This window comes from Strix aluco, chromosome 3 (assembly GCF_031877795.1).
Source record: "Strix aluco isolate bStrAlu1 chromosome 3, bStrAlu1.hap1, whole genome shotgun sequence".
Lineage (NCBI taxonomy): Eukaryota > Metazoa > Chordata > Aves > Strigiformes > Strigidae > Strix > Strix aluco.
This window is the reverse complement of record NC_133933.1, coordinates 91,514,213-91,535,338: the sequence shown is the minus strand read 5'-3', so window position 1 is coordinate 91,535,338 and position 21,126 is coordinate 91,514,213. Positions and strand designations below refer to the sequence as shown.

The 21,126-nt window shown below is 43.8% G+C and overlaps 1 protein-coding gene across 5 annotated transcripts in view; it reads right to left on the bottom strand.

Annotated features, from left to right (window-relative positions):
* Window positions 1-20,889, bottom strand: part of LOC141921244 (gamma-aminobutyric acid receptor subunit rho-1) — a 33,299-nt gene extending 12,410 nt beyond the window's left edge. Inside the window, exons 1-5 of one of the 5 annotated variants that reach the window (XM_074819575.1) lie at window positions 20,869-20,889; window positions 20,202-20,294; window positions 5,821-5,874; window positions 4,001-4,107; window positions 2,580-2,647 (exon numbers count right to left, since the gene is read on the bottom strand). In XM_074819575.1, the coding sequence (XP_074675676.1) occupies window positions 2,580-2,647; window positions 4,001-4,064 (132 nt within the window). In that variant the 5' untranslated portion in view covers window positions 4,065-4,107; window positions 5,821-5,874; window positions 20,202-20,294; window positions 20,869-20,889. Of the gene's footprint in view, window positions 1-2,579; window positions 2,648-4,000; window positions 4,108-5,820; window positions 5,904-20,201; window positions 20,540-20,636; window positions 20,682-20,868 lie in introns of those variants that run through there. The other 4 variants (XM_074819573.1, XM_074819571.1, XM_074819574.1 and 1 more) reach the window with 4 other exon arrangements.
* Window positions 20,890-21,126: the final 237 nt, after the last annotated feature.

Below are 21,126 nucleotides of genomic sequence, written 5' to 3'. Positions count from 1 at the left end.
TTACATTGACTCCTGTGTGTTAATGTGTCCTTTAAACAGTAGTAAGTTGACAGACAGTTGTTCTTCAGTGAGAAGTCAATGCTTCACTTTTTCTCATAAAGTTACATTTATGGTTGCTGTGGAAAAATCAAGTATTGTCAGCTTTCATTAGGAAAGATTTATTAATACTAGTTTTAGGCCATTAAACTGGGAACCACAATATTTTACAATGCATCATCTGAAAATCCCCCAAGCAACAACTATATAATATTTCCCTCTTCTTTTGGTCCATTTCTCAGAAACACTATTAGCTCTCCCATCATGTTTGCAAATGAATTTCCAATCCTCAGTAACAATCTGGTTTCTTCCTTCTTCCCATCTTTCCTCCAGATAAAACAGCTGCACATTCTGCAAAAGCTCTGTTAATTTCAGGGTCTCTGGCCCATAATAGATATTTATAAATTTTTACATTAATTGGACAAAAATAATCTGATTTGTGAAATCTTAATGAAGTTTTATAATGTCCTCTATTATTTTACCATTTTCTTGCAAATAGTCAGAAAGTAGGAGAAAAAAAGGAAAGAATGACATATCTAACTCCTCAAGCTTAAATTTAGTACAGAGTGAATATCTCTGTCACTGATGTCTCTTAATTTAAAAATCAAGTAATGATCTTGAAAAGCACCATGGCCTTTTTCTATAAAGCTACACGAGTTAAAAAGAATCTATTCTGACAATATAACATCTTCTCCATCATTATTTTGCAAACAGCCAAAATTGACCCTGAATGTTTTTTTTACCCAAGGCTATACAGTGCTTTTCTCATGTTGCTGGGTGTTGCAGCATGATGTTACATGAGGAACAGGGGCAGTATTTAAAAACCAGGGGAAGTCGTTCAAAATCATAATGCTTGCTTAAAAACTGAGCCGATTTGTTGGTTGGTTTGGTTTGTTTTTTTTTTACTTTAAAATCCTCTAAGTTAAATTCTTTCCCTTTGCTTTCAAGCCCCAAGGCTTTTCAGGGGCTTCACAAGCTTTCTCCTCAACCAGAAGGGCTGGGACCATCCCAGGAAAGGCCAAAGCTGAGACTCCCCATGGCTGGCGGTCAGGGTGCCAAGAGCACCAGAGACGGGGGGACAATTGGAGGGTTCCCCAGGGCTGGGGAGAATGTGTACCCTGATGTGCCTCAGCACTGCAACCCTGCTGTACCTGCAGGTGGTCGCTTGACTGCAGATATCCTGGCCCGCTCAAAAGCTGAAATAGCTGCAGTGCAAGGAGCCTGGTATGCAAGCGGGATGGCTGCTGAACACCAGCTGTGCTGCCACACTGCCATGTTCCTGGCTTTGACATGGGAGGAGGTCAGGTGCAGGCTCTTTAACCCCATGGCTGTTAATTAGGAGCACAGAGAATTTGGGGCTTTTGTGAAAGCTTCAGAGCTGTTTCATACATTTTTTGAAAGAGCAAAACATTTTGAAAAGTATTCTGACTGGGGTGTGATTTTTCCCTTCAAAGCAAAAGCTGAGTTGCTGAGAGAGTCTGGGGATCCTCTAACAGGGTAGGTCTGACAAACTCTGGGTTTTGAAAGGGTGAATAAAATTGGTGTGGATCTTGCGATGTACATGCAGGGCCATCTCCTGTTCCCCTGCTGTCCTGCTCTCCTGCACAGGCTGGTGTTTACATGTCATGTATGCGTGTAAAATCTTCCCATGGAAAATCTCCTGCAGAAATAATATCCTACTTTCAGCATTTTTTTATGATGAAAAAAACCCCTCCAGAAAAAATCATCAAGACTAAAATCTGCAACTCTTCAAGAGCATCTGAAAACTGACTGTTTTCACATTACTATAATTGTATGGTGGGAAGTGAAGGACAGAGACTCAGTAAGGAATTTAGCCTGTGCAGAGCACCAGCATTGGTCCTGTGTGCCCCTGAATTCCTACTTCAGCATCAGTGTGAAGATACAGGAAGAACCAACAGAGCTTTATGCTGGTCCCCAGCACACAAGAGGAGTGATGATACCACTGTTAATGCACCGAAGGCAAGTTCTGGAGAAACGTCTCCCCTATGAACTGGCTGCCCTGTCAAGAGCAGGTCTTACCAGTCTGAACCAGTGTTGTTCTCAGGATGGCTACATGGCTTCTGGTTAGGAGTTAGCTGGCTCTCAACCACCTCAGAACATGGCCAAAGTCAAACTGTGTCTGCAGTACATCAAAGTGCCTTAAAACTAAAACATTAATTGGTCTTCCTCAGAGCTTTTAAACGTGTTATCACTTCTCCAGAAAATGTAAAAACCCAAATCCTTTGGGACAATCTTGGCAGTGTTGTATAATTTTGTCCTAGAGAAAAGAAAATGTCAGATTTCTTCCCTGTGCTTCAAAGGAGATGAAATGGTAATGAGGTCAATAGGAGTAATTGTCGGCAGATTCAGATCAAACCCAAATCTGCCTCCTGAAGGCTGTGGAATGTCCATCCTTGGAGATATTCAAACCCCACAGACACAAACCCAAGCAGCCTGCTCCAGCTGGCCCTGCTCTCAGCAGGAGTTTGGGCTAGATGGTCTCCTGAGGTTCCATCTGACCTTAGTCCTTCTACGACTCTTACCATGTCCACCTCAGAAATGCTGTCCAGACTTTCAACTTGGACATCCACCCCAACAGGAATTGCAGGGCCTGGGGGAAAAGAATTAAAAGTATAAAGCACTCCTCTGGCTTTTGTATCTTAGAGATAAAAATAGATGCTCAGTCCGAAATAGAAAGAACAGTAAACCAATTTAAAGTAGAAGCAATTGGAATTCATAACAAAAACCTCCTAACAACAATCAAAATCCACAATAATACTGACCTATTACTGACTTTCTCTTTTTATTGTGTCATCCTACACATGTCCCTTCAAAACTAAAAGCAATTTTAATTATTATAGCTCTAGTGCTCGGGTCCAGGGCTTGCAAAATGGATGCCTGGCAGAGCATGCATTCACATGGAGAGCAGTGGAGGCACAGCTAAGGCAATGTGGGAGAGTTACTCCAAATTTTTCCCTCACTTCTGCTTCACTCACAGGCTAATAACATCCCTGAGAACTACTCTGTGTATTTGGCTTTCACATCACTCAGTGCACAGCTGTGGAGAAGACAGGGTGACGGGACGGGATGTGTTGCAGGACACAGGCATGTGCCACTGAGCCTGGGGCTCCCAAGTGGAAGGTTCCAACTGTGACCCCACATAATAGGGGCTTTGATCTTCTTTCCCTCCTCCAGGCTTTGACTAGCCCCTCATATACCTCTGGCAATTACAGCCCAGGAGATCCGTCAAGACAAATAATGCTCACATTAGCGGACTGCTATGAAACTGAAACCTTTTTAAATTAATTGAACATGCTGGTATTTGGTATATTGAGCACTTAGCAATAAAATCTTCTTCCATCAGAGTATATAATGGTATCCTGGATTTGAATGACCATCTGTCAGCCAGAAAGGGTAGATAAATTACAGCATTCTCTAATCCGGTGGGCTGAAAGAAAACGTGTTCCACTTCATCTATTTCCCTGAAAGCTTAGGTTGCTTTAGCACACAGCCACAAAACTGTGAGCAAACATTAACACATGGCAGACAAAATATTTTCCTTTGGGTTATAAAGGAAATGGCCAGGTCAGTAAGCATGGTACAGGATTTGATTATGCACACACAGCACCATAGTAAGATGAAGTCTTAGAATTTCCCCATCATCTGGGAATAAACATAAGGTGTATTTGCAGATTTTTATCAGAAGTGCCACTGAATACCAGGAGTATTATATTGCCGGTAATCACATTTCCATGCTTTGACTACCCTATTTGCTCATCCAAGGAAGAAGGCTATTTCAGTGCACACCTATCCCCCTCACTTATGTCATGAATTCACAAAGTAACAAAAATTAGAGACAGAAAAGGCTCTGCTTGGCAATCTGCTTGTTCACCTGAGTATGTGTTACAGTATAAAGAATTGACAGTGTAAAACAGGAACAGTGACAAATGTGCATGTTTCATACCTCCAAAACCTGGTCTCATGCTGAAGTCATGGTCGTCTATTCGCAGCAGCTGCTCTGACTTCATCAGGGGAGCTTTGGTGATGTCAGGGCTTCGTTTTAGGATTGGGCTACCAGGAAGAGAGAAGCACAGCTATGAGCCCTGAGCAGTGCCTGGGAGAAGTACGCGCCCACTTCACTCTATTACCCTTTAGATCATTTACCCCATAGACCATAACCATGAGATTTCTTGCAGTGGTTGGCAGTGTGTCATTAAAAAATGATTCCTGCACTAAGCATACAGCTTAGGCACCTGTGACAATTCTAGCACTAAGAAAACATTTGTTTGCTGAATTTTTGTCTCTGTAAAATTATTTCTGCTTATAGCACAGTTTGGAGACAATAATTCAAAAGTGTGGGCTGGAGGAATAGTGTGTGTGGATAAGTGGGGCGTGAGGCCGGGAATTAGGGAAACAATATATCAAATAAGCTACTGGCTGTTGCCCAGGAACAAAATGGAGACAGGCTGGGAACCAGGCCAGGAGTCAGGCCATCCTCTAACTTGGGATAAAATGATTAGCTCCTGCCCCAGATTTCTAGCAAGGATAAAAAGGAGTATTAAAGACCTGGGAGGTCTCTGAGCATTAAGGAGCCTGGGAGGGTCATTCCAGAAGCTGTTGGAGTTGCACCAAATGCCGAGCAAAGGATGCTCTGCTCCTCCTCCATATCCAGGGTGCAAAATGCTGTTCAGCGCCCCAGTGCTTTGGCTGGGATGGTGGTGGCAGCAGCTCCTCAGTTGCTTCATTGTGTAGGTGAAGCCTTGCTTCCCTCAGAGCCAGCTGCTTGCCAGCTGCTCAGGTGGCAGGAGGGCTCAAAAACGGGAGGAAAGATTTTGCTGGTTCTCCATTTGAGAAAAGATGGCATGCTCAGAGAGGCACTTGTCTGAATACACACAAGACAAGTCAAAAATAGATTAAAGGAGTACAGGACAACAAAGAAACTTGATGGGGAATATGTTCCTGAGATAAAGCTCCTTCTAAATGAAACTGCTTAGCCATGCTCTACTTCTCACAGACTAGTGGGCAGTTGTACCATGAGAAGCCAATAAAACAATCTCCTAAAAGAGACCAGTGATGTTATCAGCAACTCTTCTCTTAAACCCAGAGCTTTATCTGGACTACAGAGTATCTTAGGAAGATGGCCAGTCTCCATTTAATAATTTCTAGGAGTGGCAAGTTGTCTACCTCCATCAGTTAGTTCTTCCCTCCAGAATTATCCCTCAGACATTTTAAAAGGTGTCTCCTGTTTCTGCTTTAGATTTAATTCAATTTCTGAAAGACCTGTGGCATTGTGAGTGTGCATCAGGGAAGGTTTATTCCCATCTGAGACAGGGAAGTGATTTTAGCAGGTCACTGGCAAAACCTTCAACATTTATGAGCAGGCTTGACTGTGCTCAGAAAGACGCTTTCTCCCTGGCAGTAGCAGAGGAAGGGATGAGCAGTGTGATGGAGAGCTCATGGAGGGCAGTTCAGGTCTGCAGAAGGGATGCTCGGAGGGAAGGCGCCCACTCACATAGCAAGGGCAACAAAAACTGTGCAGCAGCACAATGCGAAACCCAAGGGACTGTGACAAATGGCCATGGCATCACACCTCACCTCTATGAGGGTGTCAGGTAATGTGGCTTCCTCTGGAGCCTGCTGGATCCTGCTAATGGCATGACTCCTACCTAGATATGACTGGCATGCTCGAGTGGTGTCCCCTTCCCCTGCCACAGCCTCAGCCCAGCCACAGGGATGTGGCCAGTGGGGCTGGGCCAGCAGCAGCCGCCAGAGGGTTTTGCCTACCTGCCTTGCTTGTGCACCTCGCCACGGGCCTCCCGACGCTGCCGCTGCGGCTGGCTGCACGGAAACGACAGGAAAAGGGAGAGCTGAGACGGACAGTCATGGGCGTGTGGGTGAGGACATCAGGAGGGAAGCACGGTGGGAAGCACTGGATGCCCGCACCGTTACCTTCTGTCACATGTGTGAAATGGCTCTTACCTTTTTTTATCGACCTTTTTACTGAAGGCCGGTGTCAGGCTGGGCATGGTAGAGGGCGCTGAGGGTGGGGCTGCCAGGGGCTTGTGGCTGGGACAGAGTAAAAAGGAGGGGAGTGATGATTTTTGTGTGGTGGGATGCCACTGGTTTTGATTTCCTAACAAAGGACCCAGGCAGGCAGCTCACCTCCCTCCTCCTGCAGCCATGGACAGCACCTTCAGGGGCTCTGGAAAGAGGCTGTGCTGCACAGGCTAAGGCAGGCTGCCCAGGAGCCTCTGCCAGCAGGGAGCACAGCCGTTACATCTGCTCACCAGAGGCAACTGGGTATTTTCATGAGATGAAAATCTTTTCAAAGTATTCCAGGGGAGAAAAAGGCCAAAAACTGTGGAAATATTTGTTTCTGGTTTCATAATATCTCCCAGCTGGGTGTCAAGAAAGCTTCTCTCAGGTGTTTGGCCAATGTTTTATTTTATCATTAAAGGAAATAATATCGCTTTTAGCAATGTAAGTGCTAGCTTGAGCAAAAGTAACATTTTAAATATTTAACAGTTCTAACTCATCTTTAATTAAAAGTGAAAAAAAAATAGCTTCTCTCTGTAATAAACGCTAACTCTAATTAACTCTACTAATGAGACTTTTTTACCATTAACATCCATTTCAAATCCCTCTGTAGTGATTTACAGCTGCAAAACTCCTTTTGCAATAATGAGTGTCACCACCCAAGCACCATCGTCCCTTTGGTGGGCGGTGGTCGAACCCCAGGCCTCGCAGGACGGTTTTTCCCTGGGCTGGGAACTCTCTGAAAGCCGATGGCATTGGAGGGAAATTCATCTTTCTGCTGCCACAGAGAAGCAGATAATCTCTGCATCGCCGAGACTAGGGGTGGCCACACTGGACTGTATCACTGACTCGCCCTGAAGCAAAGTGTTGGCTGAGTGGAATTGGGTTTTTTTCCAGAATTTGCTCTGTGCTTCCCAGAGGGAGGGCTGGGAATAAGCCCACAGGCAGCCCACTGTTTGGGGGAGCCTTGGGCCACGCAGCACCATTGCTATCGCAAGGAGCAGCTTCTCTGGCACTGCTTAGACCTGGGCATCATGCAGCAAAATGCACTTGCAAATGCAAAATGCACTTTCTGAAATCTTCTGCCTTGTTGATACGCCCTTGGGCTGAAGCTGACATGTCTTGCTGCTGCCTGCTTTTCATCTGCTGTCTGTCAGGAAGTAATTTCACGTGTTTTGGGGATAAGCAGATTCTGGTGACAAGCTGACCTACTTACATGACTTTAAAGTGCCCTAGTAAACTCTTGGCTGTTCAGGAATAATGCTGGTATTCAAAATGGGATGAAGCAGGCCATGTTCTTGCAATTTCTAATTTTCATTTCTCTTTGTAGAGCTTACCTAATGCTTCATGTTGGCTCTGGCCCTATCCTGCTTGTTGAGGGAGCCTTCAAAGCATGACAATCAAGGATTTGTGGCCAAGTACACCCTGCCCTCTGCACCCAGCAACCCTGGGTGGTTCCTCTTATTTCTTCCAGGTGATTCTCCACTGTGTCTAGACTAAATTTTATTTCCTTATCACAAACCAGCATAAAATGTCCCCCATGCTCCAGCCACCACAGGGGACTGTGCTCATTTGTGCTTCGGTTCAGCTCTTTCACTTCTTTTGACAGTTCCATTCCCCTTATCACAACTCTGAGGTTACTGAGCATCTCCCACTTTCCTGACCCCTCCTGTGGCAGCAAAACATCTTTACCTGTTGCTAATCATTCCCCAGTTACTGTGATTTGAAACCCCATTTCTTTCTACTTAATAAATAGCTTTTCCAGTCTGGTTCCGGGTGATTGCTCTGCTGGCTAAGTGATCAATGGCAGGTCCATCACAGGACCCCATTAGCCTGCCCATTCAGGCTGTGAATCAATGGCAAGCTGCTATGGCTTTCTCTTGCACATCTGCTGTCCCTGACCATTTGTGGCCGACAGCCACACTGAGGAGATTTGGTCTAGACGTTGCTCCCAGATTGTTCAGTGCCACTGTTTGCTACTGTGGCCATGCAGTGTGACAGTGTTACTCCTGCCTTTGCTGGAGTGACAGGCTGTCTTTAAAACTAATCGATAACTCCTGAGGTAAAATATACTGAATAATTAACCTTTTTTTTTCTTTCCAATGTCAATATTTATCTCTTAACAGTTACAGTGCTGAAAGGCATTTTTCATGGCTCATGAAGCTCACTGAGATGCTTTATGAAAAAGCAATAATTGGAGCAGAGTGGAATTTATTCACAGTGTTCCTTGTAGAGTAGCTCTCAGGCCCCTGATGGCAGCTGGAGTGATGCAACCTCTCCAAAGCCATCATTATTGCCCCAGATCCATTCATTGATTCAAGGGATCAGGAGATGCCTCTGCCCCAAAGGCTGAGGCTTGCTGGGGCTGGAGGGGAATGAGGTGGCTGAAGCTTAAGATATCTAGGGAAAAAATTCCAGCAAAAGCAGATTTTCATCACTATTGCTACAGACACAAGGCAAAAAGCAGTTTCTCTTTCTCTTCTCTTCTCTAGCCCGAGGTTTATTATGGCACTTACAGTTGCTCCAACACAGCAAAAAGACTTGCAGGGTTAGGGATAATCTTATCTGATTTTCAGAAGAGACAGTCCAACCATGGCATCTGAAGGTCCCAGCAGGCATTTCCAAATGCCCAGCTTCACAGGACATGTGCCAGAGGAGTGTCAGGTCCACACTTGCATTGAGCACCAGAAAACCCACAGTATTCTTCATCTTTGAAATAAGAGCTTTTGGAAACAACCACAACAAATGTGAGAGAAGTCACTACCCATCTTAACATTTTAGGTTGTAATTACTTATGCAGCATACACTTCCCACCTATAAAGCACACTCTCTTTTATCTATGGGAGGCAATATACTTGTAGTAGACAGTGACCTATTTTACACTCTTATTAGGATAATCTTATTAGGATCTGAGAACATTTCTTCCTTGAGGAGTTAAATCAAGATACAGTTTCAGTTCTTCAGGAAAAAGCAAGATCCACTATATTTTCCTCAAGAGAAAAGCAAAAGTAAGTTGCTGAAGTAATGGAGGCAGATTCATCCTTGAGGAACGGTGCTGGTGGGTTTGGCAGACTGGGCAGACTAACGTTATTACCAGATTTCATGAAATTCTGGGACAGTCTGTTCTCTCCATCCCTCATAGTATTCTTAGGTCTGCAAAGAGGATGGCAGATCAGAGAAGAGATGTCAAGATCCTGACTCAGGAAATATTGTTGAGATGTTGCTGTGGCATAACCTCTGTCCCTTTGGTTACTTGTGTCATCAGCAACATTTTGGCCAGTGGCTGTGGCTGCAACTGACCCCAGACCTCTTTCTCCGGAGTGGAGGTGCCTGCTGCCCCGGGGAGGCCTGGCAACTGGTGGCTGGGGCAGAGACATCCGCGGTGCTGTTTCCTCTCTGCTTATCTCATGCTTGGGTGATGCCTCCACCCCTTCTCCAGTGCAGAGACTGTGGACTCTCCCCCTCTACCCCTCTGAAACTACCATGTGCTTAATTTTGTCAGATACAAGCTCTGCAGCTCATGCTGTGCTGCAGTGCAGCTGATCCACAGCCTCTCCCAGCACTGACGCAAGGCAAGGGAGGGTGTGGAGCTTGCTGAGACAGTTTTCGCAGGACTTTTAATTGAAAAGTAATGAAAGTGATGTAAACTTCCTCATCCCTGCTAGATATGCCATGGCACTCACTCTGGGCTCCCCATCCCTGGGTGGACACTGGTGGGCAGCTTGTGTGGTGCCTCCCACCCTGCAGCCACTATGCTGCAAAGCCTTCGTGCTCTGCTGGGCAGGGGAATGGCAGGAACTGCATTCTCCTCAGTCTGCACGTAAAATTATGGCTGGGCAAGGCCCTGATGAAATGCTGCCCGAGGCAGAAGGACCAGGAGTGAGCAGTGGAGGCAGTCCAACTCCCTGCAGGGGACAAAGCCTTGGCAGGGAGGACACAGGAATGGCAAAGGCATATTGGTACTACTAAAAAACTGTGAGAAATGTAAAGATCTTATTAAAGACCTATGCCTAAATATTTGACTAGGTTTTGTTTCTCCCTCTGTTTTATGACCACTTAGTGACTTGGGTTCATACCACATCAGCATCATGTTAAAGGCAGAAACCAGGCCAGGGGTGCTCGGGCAGGGAATGGGGGACAGACAGGAAGGGACTGGGGATGGTATGCACATACAGAAGGTTTCTGCAGAGAAAAAGTGTGGCAGAGGTAAAGAGAGCTTGGATCTGCAACAGAGCCTATGCATTGGGTGAGACTGAGGAGAAAACAGGCTGGATAGGCTGAGGTGGGGAGGGAGGGGAAACACTGGGTAAGGCCAGAGGAAAAGATGTCAGAAGGAGAAGAGAGGAGACATCAGGCTCAAACAGAGCCTCATCATTGTGTGGGATGACTCCTGGGGCATGAACACCCTGGACAGTCCTGAATGAGTAGGGGTGTCCCCTCACCACAGAGTGGTGCAGGACAGAGATGCTGCCCAGCCCCTGGAGATGCATGAACCTAAAGAACCTCCCAGGTTGTGTCCCAAAGGAAGGAAAGAGGTTTTGGGGCAGGGGGTTCACAGAAAGTTCCCCCATAACATGCAAATGAATTGGGAAGACCTTTTCAGCAAGTAGTAGATGCTGGTGAACCAGCAGTGCAGCAAGTCTGGGTGAAGACTGAGGGGTAGTCCAGAGCCCAGAGAAGTGCTTTGCAGGAGGAGGAAGAGTGAGGTAGCTAAACAGGGAGAAAAACTACCCAGAACTTGAGGGAGAAGAGAGAAAACTTCCAACAGGAGGAAGCTGCTTTTATCCAGAGACATGCACTGCAGGAGACACGATCCGCTGTGTAACATACTAATTCCCAGGGATAATGTACCATAGAAACCCACTAATTTGTACTCAAATGCTACAAAGCTGTGATCTGTAAACAAGCCACTCAAAACTGAGGAAAAATAATCACAAAATATATCTTATCTTGGCATTTGGTAAGCCCTTGTTTGCTTGTAATTATGTTGGGTCATGTGTCCTTGTGATTAGTAGGTTTAAAGATGGTGAAGAAAGGTGACCCACTGCTATTATAGGTGGTTAAATCTATGACAAGAAGTGGGGAAAGAGCACTATTTTTGACGTTCACATCACAGTCATAACCAGTGGGATTCAGAGCTGTTTTACCATCTTATTTTTGAGTGATACAGAAAATTCAGTGAGAACCCCATTTTAATCCAGTATTATTTGAATCTAAATCAATCTCAGAATGCAAAATACGCAGAGGCAGGAGACATATATGCACCCTTTAAATTTTGCACTTCCTTTGTTCTTTGTCTGGACACAAACACTGGCAAAAGAAAAAAAATAAAACAAACCTACCCATATTGATTATTGACAGAAATTTCATGCCACCTGAGGTCTTGGCACTGTACCTGATGTTGCAAAAATGACAGTGCCCCTGTGTGGCAGAAATGACATCCAGTGGGTGTGTCTTTGTTGGGTTTTGTGTTACACAGGTTGAAAGGAAGGGTCGGAGGGAGCAGAAGGAGAATGACTGAGGTCCATCCTGCCAGTTGAGGAGGAGGCAGACATGGTGCCAGGGCTCAGCTAACTGGAAAAGAGAAATGAATGAAGGGAAGGGGAGCAACTAATCGGGCAACGCAGAACGTGGTGAAAGGTTTCATGTCTGTCCCAGTCTTCAAAGAAAAGTTAACTTGTAAGCAGATGTCAGTTAGCACAGTGCAGATCAGGGAAGGGCATGTTAAAGAATATTTAGATAAATTGGAGGTATTTAATTCAACAGAGGCTGATGACACTTCCTTGGGAGCACCGGGAATACCAGCTGTTACAGTGTCTGAGCTGTAAGCAGGTACCTCCGAGGACTCATCACAGGCGGGTGAAGCCCATAAGAGAGGGTGAGGGTGAACACAAAACCTGGTTTTGAGCAGAGGACAAAAGAATGATGTTGGAGTTTTGACATTTGGAAAGAAACTGGGACAAACTCGTGATCCGATTGTCTGCTCCCCCAGGGATAACGAGATTATAAAGATCACTCAATGTGAATCTTTGCAATAATTGACGTCAAACCAGTCTAATGTCCTTTCTGACAGTGTAACTGGCTGCCTTAGTGTAAGCAGGAGGAAAAGTAGATTGGAGTGAGGTTTTTAATATTTCGTTACTAAACTAGGGAAATACGGTTGAGATGAAACTGTGACTTTGAGCATGGTTGAAAGACCATGGTCAGAGTAACTGCCATTAGTTTGCTGTTGAGAGACATCAAATGACATCTCACAGATTTCATCCTGGAAACTACTAGTCAATATTCTCAATAATAATGCAGGTGACAAAACTATAAATCTCGTGCATGACAGCATGCTTGAAAGAGAAACAGACGTTTTGGGGTCTAGGATCAGAATTCAAAGCAGCCTCAACACATTGGAGAAAAGGTCTGATGTAAATAAGAACTTCAGTAAAAGAGAATACAAAGAACTGTGTGGAGCACAGAGAAATAGTTGTACAAATGCAGAATGGGAAATAACTAGCTAATTATCAATACTTGTCTTAGTTCCTTACAGCAATGAAAGCACTCTATCTTTGTAAGGGCAATCAAAAACATTGACAATCAAGGAATTTGTTTGCACTGCAAAAAATACAGAATTGTAACAATTCTGCTGTTGGGGCAACGTTAAGAAATATTCATATTGATACAGGACCAGAGACAGATTTAAAGTAGATGAACTGAACTGTAACAAGTCACCAGGCTTTTCACCTAGAAGAAGGCCAAATAAGGAACTGTTGAGCCGGCTTTTAAATTGTCCTTAGTGTCACAGACGTGCAAGGTGACAACTTCCACTTCTTTGGAAAAAGAGCTACAAGCAGGCTTTGAGAAGCTACAGACTGCTCCACTGGTCAAATTAACTAACAAAGATAGTAAAAACCACCAATAGGAGGCACCAGATAAATATAGTATATATTGGAGAAGAGTGAGAGGTAGTTTGACTTTTCTTGAGGGATTTTATGCACTATAAATATAATAGACTTCTCTAAAAAGTTAATGACCTTGTAGATGCGGAAGACCAAGATGACACAGTGGACCTCAATTTCCAAAAGGGTGTGGAGAGGTCCTTTCCAGTGACTTGTAAAGAAATCAGCCAGTCAGAAAGAAAGAATTTCCCTGCATGTGAATGGTTACACAATAAGAAACAGAGGAATAAAGGAGAGTTTTCTCTGTGAAGAAAGGCTTTCAGTATAGTCTCATGAAAATCTGATAGGATCACTGTTGTTCAATAGCTTTTTAAATTATTTGGGAGAAAAGAATAATTACGACAATATTTACTGAGAATATGTAACTGTTCAAGGTAGTCAAAATTAGAATTATGAGTGGAGAATTACAGGAGAATCTCATGATACCAAGTGACTTCAGAAAAATTCAGAAAAACATACGTTGTTTCATACTTTGTATTTTTAAATTTTTCCATTGAGCTTTCAGAAACGATGTTAAGATAGTGATGGGCTCCAAATCAACTGTCACTGCTTAAGAAGGAGGTCTCAGTATCATTGTGGCTATTTCTTAGTAAACATCAGCTTAATGCTACCCAGTGTTCAAAAAGACAAACAGTTGGGAATGGAGCAGCAAACCAAACAGGAAGTATTTCAATGCTATTAGTAATACCAACGCATCTCACATATGGAATGCCCATAGTTGGAAAAAACAGAGCAGAGCAAGGGCTTGGAGGTGGGGAGGGCTTCCAGGCAGCCTGAGCATGTTTCTCTGGGTGGGAAAGGAGACAATGGTCAAGTGATATGGTGCAATGATATAAAATCAGGAGTGACATGGTGAAAGTGAACAGGAATCTGTTGCTCAAGACTTTCCACAACACATAACAAGGAGAAGAAATTTGAAAGGAAGTACACAAACATGGCATGTCATCACACTGTGAAATTTACTCTCATCGAAAGCTGCAAGTGCTAGAAACACAAGTGAGTTTGGAAGGTGACTGGGCAGTGTTTAGAAGAAAGACCAGCAGGAGTATTTCAGATGTGAATCCAATCCCAGAATCCGAAAATCAAACAGTTTGTATATACTCAGAAGGGAGGAAACTGCTTTGCACAGTCTTTGGGTTTGTTTGGTTTGGGGTTTTTTTTGCTGGGCTGCAGATAAGATTTTAAAGCGTGTTACGTCTCCTCATACCAGCTCATAAAACACATTGGAGTAATGGTGGGCTGGAAGACAGTATGAAGCTGCTGATCCTAGGTAAGTTACATGGTGGCAACGTTGACTGGAGATTTTATCGTCAGTGGCCCAGTAAAGTGCCACAGTACATGGGTGCATGAACATAGCAACAGAGGTACCAGTAGAGACTGTTCTGCCATGAATCACCAGAATAAAGATAGGAAGCTATATGAAAAATAAACTCTAGAAAGGATGAGAGGAGACTGGTGATAATGATGAAAGTAGAAAATATAATTTTCAAGCATCATCATTTGCAATAGTAAGCAGAGAGAGGACACTTTTGGCTGGGTTTTGCGAAAAAAACACAAGATTTCCAAGAAAAGTGGTCATGCAGGATTGAAGTTGAAAGAACAACAGGGGTGGAAAGGCAAATGAGAGAAATAGTAAAGCAATAATGAAAAATAAGTTAATGTATAACAGGATATAGAAGATGAGCATTGTTGGAATTTCTGGAAAGTGGAAGAAGAGGTAAGACAGGCAGCAACAACAGCTGATGGAGTAGAGAAGGAAGTTACAGAATAATATAGAGTTAAAAACAACAGGAGAAAACTTGACAGAGTTGTGTGATAGGGGCAAGACAAATGAGGCAGGTGAAGAGGAGGGCAGAGAAAGGGAGAAAAAAAGAGAAACAAGTTGGAGAAGAGGAGGAACCTTGAATGGGGGAAAGAAAAGAAGTGAAGGAGATGGAAGTGAAAGGAGGAAAAGGAAAGGCAAGTTACAGGGGGGATGGAGAGACACCAATTGCATTGGTCTGAAGCCCACACGGGGCCTCTTTTTAGTCTCCTGAGACTCAGCACTGGTGTGCAAATGGTGTCAAGACACAACAAAAACTGTCGATCATAAAAGTAGCACCTTGGGTGCTGCAGGTGCTCAGGGTTCCACTGGATCTGGCTCGCTACTGATAATGTGTTCCTATAGGCGATGCTTTCAACGGGCATTTTACAGGCTTATTTATCATGCACTCTGAAGATCTGATCTAAAGACAGCTTGCATTAGTAAGCTTTGTTCATGCAAATAAATGGTTTCAGGATCAATCCTGAAGATAAGATACAAGAGCAATACTCTAGGACAAGAGAATGGCTTAAGAATTGCTGGGAGGTAAAGGAAGAAATCCTGTTAGGGATGAATTTATAAAGCCAGAGAAAGCATTGGGATGGGAAGAGCATAGGAGCTGCTCTACATGTAAGAGGCAGCCTCAGTGAGGGTACCAGGATAGCCACATGTGATTTACAGAGTGCAGACAGCTCACACACAGCATGGCCACGGAACAGAGGAGCTGACAACACAGAAGTCCTGTCCAAATTCAACAAAAGCAAGGGAAGGTAACTTTGATGTTGCAAATGTTCAGTATGAAGCTGAGTATTTAAGAAAGGACTGGGCAGGAACCATGGCCATAATGATGCAGGGTGGCTCCCATCGCTTAGGAAGTGTCACTAATTGTAATAACACCGGAAAAAGAGAAAGATCTTTGGCCATGAGAAAGACCCTGTGATAGCAAGCCCAGGGCTTATTGTAGAGGATGTCACTCAACTGCTGTGAAAGATAGCTCTTACTGACAGAAACATAGACAGGAGCTCTAGAGGAGCAGAAAATGAGTTGCTATTTGGAGACCAGAGTGAATGGCCAGGGAATGGTAGGGACACAACTAAAGACATGAAGCAAGTCTCATAGCTAAGATTAAACAAACATGACCCATAGATCTTGCACAGTAAAATCTCTTCTGTTGAGAGTTGGTTATAATGCTGTCCAGGGAGATCTTAATGTTAAAAGAGATTTTTTTCCCAGCAGTTAGGTCTGGCAAAACAACCTGGGCTCACCTGCAGGCCTGTTCTTTTCCTGTTGCTCATCCTCTCTAGCAGCTTCTGCAAGTCTAATTAGCAACACAGGCTTTGGCCCTTTTGTTGGCATAACGATGTTGTGACCTTTAGTGACTCTTTGTATCCTTCTAGTGACCCCTGTGCAGCCTGGTGGCTTTCCAAGAGCCTGAGCAGTTGGGAAAGCAGCAGACAGCCCTCTTGCCGGTGCTCCGGATCTCAGCTCCTTCCTGTAGGAGTTTTGGCACTGTGGATTTAACAGGAGCAAAAAGCTTTGCAAACCCTGCAGGATTTGCACATGGCTGACTGCAAACTGCGAACAGGTCTGCAAGGTGAGAAAGGTTTTATTTTTATATTGCTTCTCTTTGAAGTGAAATTCCTTCGAGGTGATTTGTTGTGGAGATTAGCAAAAATAAGTCTGGCACACAGACATTTTTACAGCAAATTACAATATTGGAGGGCTCTGTAATAAGTCCCATGCAATAAAGCTATCTACTTTGCTGCTTTCACTGTGACTGTATGCATACGTTGACCTACACTTATTTGTCATTTTCTTGTCACACTCTGCACTGTGTCCCAAAGCCTCATTAGATTTATTTAAGGAATTATTTGGGATCTTTTGTGAAATTCCTGTCATGTAAACCCAGTCCCCAAAAGACCCAGGTGTATGCATGAACTCTTATGGGGAAAACCATGCCTGTCTGCTCACCCTTCTTCAGGGCCATTGTGTCTCATGTTAGAATGGCTGCCTTGGGGTACCTGCAGCACCAAAAATTGTGACAGAGAAGGTATCTGACCCTGTGGCCCCCATTCACCCCATCCACAATATCAGCTAGAATACAAAGGCTGTGGGCTCAGATGGATTTGAGCAAGTGAAAGGACAAGCCCTGGGGCTGAAAACTGCAGATAAAATGATGACTTTTAATTTGAAAGCATAGTTCAGAGCAAATGAGTCTCCTTGGAAGAAACTAATGCTTACAGAACAACACCATCAAAAAAACCCAAGCTAAAAGCCTGTGTATTTCCTTTGTCAGCTGCACCATGAGCATCAGGAGCAAAGCTGGACACGTCTGTCAGGGACAACAGGATGCTGGCAGCACACCCAAGGTGGCAGGTCTCTGCAGCAGGTGCCTGTACTGCCTGCCAACACCGGTGATTGGTGCTGAGCCCTGGCAGTAGGGCAAGCAGATGGCCTTGTGTCCCTAAAGGGCTCCTGGAAGCTAAGGAGGCCATGGGTGCAAATCAAACCACCCTGAGCATCCTGTGGTGGTGTGGAGCCAGCCTTTTCCACTTTGAATAGATTTCCCCCATCAACCTCCACTGAGGCCTGTGGTTCTCTTCAGAAGGTAAAGGCTGCAGTGAAGAGATGGATTTCTATCCTGGTCCTTACCACAAGACTTATGGAGCAAGACGTATCAGTGCTCAGAGAGGAGTAACAAAGTAAATTGCTATAACTTCTTCTTCTGCATAATGGATATTCAGGGCTGAGTGCTGAAGGGAAACAGAGACTAACAAAATGTTCAGGACCAATCTTCACTGCAAGCTTTTTCTGATGTTATATAGCCTCCCCCCTTGCTCTGTTTTTCTTCCAGGATCTAATTCTGTGATGGAAAAAGGCATTGACTTTGAAATGCAAAGGAACCGTGCCTTCTTAAAAACTTTTATATGATCAGCATCTTAACATATAGGGACCCACACATGAGAGCAAAGAGGACTGGCTGTACCTCTAAGACGAGGTGTCCTGCCATACACAGATGCCGAGTCACATTTGGCAAACATGATCTCCCACTGTAGGGCTGCCACGGAGAAAATAACCACAGTCCCAGGAGGTCAATGGGAGTAACTATGTGTACAGCACCTACATGAGGACTGTACAAATACTGCACCCAGTCCTGATGTCAATCCTGAAAAGCGTTGAAGGGACAGAGGAAAACAAGCAAATGACGGAGTCAAAGCTTGGGAAACATCCTACACTGAGAAATATAAGAAGCTTAATCTGAATATATTTAAGTGGAGATGAAAAAGGGGCTTGATCCACCTGCAAATACCTGGATGGAGAAGAGACAAGGTAGCACAGAACAGGAGCAAATGGATGGAAACTGAAGTTAAAAAATACCTGCGATACTATTCTGAATTTGACACTGAAGGTAATCATCATAAATTAGGGGTTTGGTGTACAAATCATACAGAAGGTTTTGTTGTTTGTACTTAGCAGGAAATCAGACAGTGACCATTATTGTCCTTTTTTACCTTACAAGTTATAAGGCTGGTAAAACCATTCGGCTCTCACAGCCTATCCCATCACAGGGGAAAGTGAGCACTGTACTGGGCACCACGCTGCTGCTGAACAACCCTACAGCCACATGCCAGCTTTGCTCCTCTCTCCCCATCAACCCTCCTCAGCATCAGTATTGCTCTACTGAGGCAGAAATAGGCCAGAGATTACCTCCCAGGCCAGCGTGGACACACTGGGACGGCGGTGGACCCAGCTTCTCAGAGCTGTGACACCTCAAGGCTTTCTGATGGACTTGTCCTTGTGCAATTGCACTGTACATACAAAGCACAGGTGAAGAGGCAGTTCCTACATGAACTGAATAGCTATTTCTTTTCCATCTTCCCACGTTTTTAATACTCTGCTGCTGTGATTTGTATATTATCATTTAATTGCACTGGCACTGTTAAGCATTTGGTGCAGTGGGAGTTTTCGTTAAAGATTCTAAACAAGAACATGGCTGTGCGTATGCATTCCTCTGTGCTGAACGTTTTTCAGCTCAGATGGTGGTACCTTGCTCCTCACCCCTTTATTCTGCTACAGCTAGCATGTCACCACCACTGCCATTGTCATAAAGTCTCAACAAAAATGGAGGTTTCGTGACTGTCTTGCATCCATACTGTCTCTGGTAATGCATCCCCTGGAGGCTGATCATGAGCAGAGCCATGCACCCATTTTGCCAGTAATACCTCCACAAAGGTGGTGTCACTGCTAAAGCCATTTCCTATGTATAAACTGGCTCATGGACACCCAAGTGCCAACCTGCAATCACTCTAATATAGCCCTGACTTGCTACAAGGGGCTACAGGAAAACAAAAAGGCACTGCACTTTCCATCCCTTCAACGTTTCAGTCATTTTTCCTGAAGGCTTACAAGAGTGGTTTGAATTCCTCAGGACTGTGACATCCCTGCATTTCCTTCCCCATACACTACAGTACTGATGGTGACACAGAGTCATTACAGGACAGAAACAGTGACTAGCAAAGCAGAAAAAACATAGATTCAGTCTGTCATAAGCAGAAGTACACAACATTTGAAAAGAAAACTGAATGTGTCAGCTATATTCTTAAAAAAAAACCCAAATAATTTTTCCTCCAGATGTACCTTGCTATGTGTCTGAGTATAAAAATCCTCATACAAAGTTCCAAATATTCCCCAAATAGAATATAAGTAATCAGAACTCATTTGTAGCGAAAAGCCTTCCACAACTCAAAACCTCCCAAAATGGCTGTCTACAAGATAGTGGGAGAAAAATGTCACATAGTCTTTTTGGAAGAGAAAGAGAGAGAAAGAGAAGAATAGACAATATTTTAAATAATTTTAAATATCTTAATTCAGTACTCTGAATGATCTTTCTGTTTCCTCTGATGACTGACCACAGACTTGAAGTTTGCAGAGAGACTTTAATTTTTTCCTCTCAAAAGCTCTATAAAACAAATGGTATGGGAATAACAAAATAAATTCTGAATGTTTTCATTTGAGATCTCAAGTCAATCCGATCTTCAGTGAATGCAACAATCCTCGTGGACCTAAATTTTCTCTCCACTTTCATGTAAATACTCTACCACATTTTCACCACAATAAATATGAGCAAATCCTTCTTTTTTTGCACCCTTTAAAACTTTAAGATACCTCACAAACCCATTTTTGGGGGAGGAGCAATGATTTTCACTGTAGAAAATGCATTAATATTTATTCATTGGCAAAAACAGCAACAGCAAATATTTTTGACTGAGCGATCACAATCTGCAGATGCAAACTCTAATTATGTTAGTCATTATATCTTCACCTGAAACATTACATTTGTCCAGACTGTAGCTATTAGAATGTAAAAAAATGAGACTCACCTGCCTTTTTTGTATACCTCATGTATTTCTTTTCCTTGTCGGTGGGCTCTGCATTCAGTGGATAAAACCCATCCCCACAGCAGGAGGAAGATGCTAAAATACATTTTATGGACAGTCAACATGTTACCTGAAGGTTCTGTATCCAGAAATAGTCCATACAAGAAGAAAAAAACCAAAATGTAGATCCTGTTCCTCTTTTTAAGACATTATCGGTCTGATCATTATTGGAAGGATGTTTACTCATACAAAAAATCATCCTGCAGTATTTAATCTGGACAGTGGGGAAAGCAATTTCCACTAAACCTATAAATCCTTCTACGTCAGATGGCAGGGATTTTCTAGCAGTGTTGAATTCACGTATTCTCAGAGAACAATTATTTTTCGTCCAAACAGGCTATTTTATAAATTGGTTTAAATTGAAACCTTTTCAAGTACCTGTGGGATATGGCATGTAGATATTTCTGCCTGGTTAACCAAAGTAATGCAGCTGGTCAGACAGGTGTCATTTAGTCGCTCTTCAATCACCAAACTTATTTGTGTGGCAGTGATGTTTGTTACAGGCATTGCAATAGATTGAAAAGTGTAAATAAAGATATATCAATTTCCACCAAAAACTTATTTCAATTTAGCTCTGCAAACTGTATTTTGATCCTGTGTGTTTTTCTACCTTGATTTAATACACAGTGGTACTCTGGCTGGAGTGGTCAGTGCTTTCAAGACTTGTGTCATATACCTCACTGCTCTGCTGAGCAGGGTCTCTGGAAAGTATCCTGTGTGCAGAGGAAGCGGGGAGGACAGCATGGGGGAGATAGCTCTCCTCTCTGCACAGGGCTCTTTGGGGGGATCCTGCTGAAGCAGAACAGCAAATGTCAGAGCCGCAGGAGAGCTCAGGGAGCTGGTGTGCTGGGTCTCATGTGGCTGACAA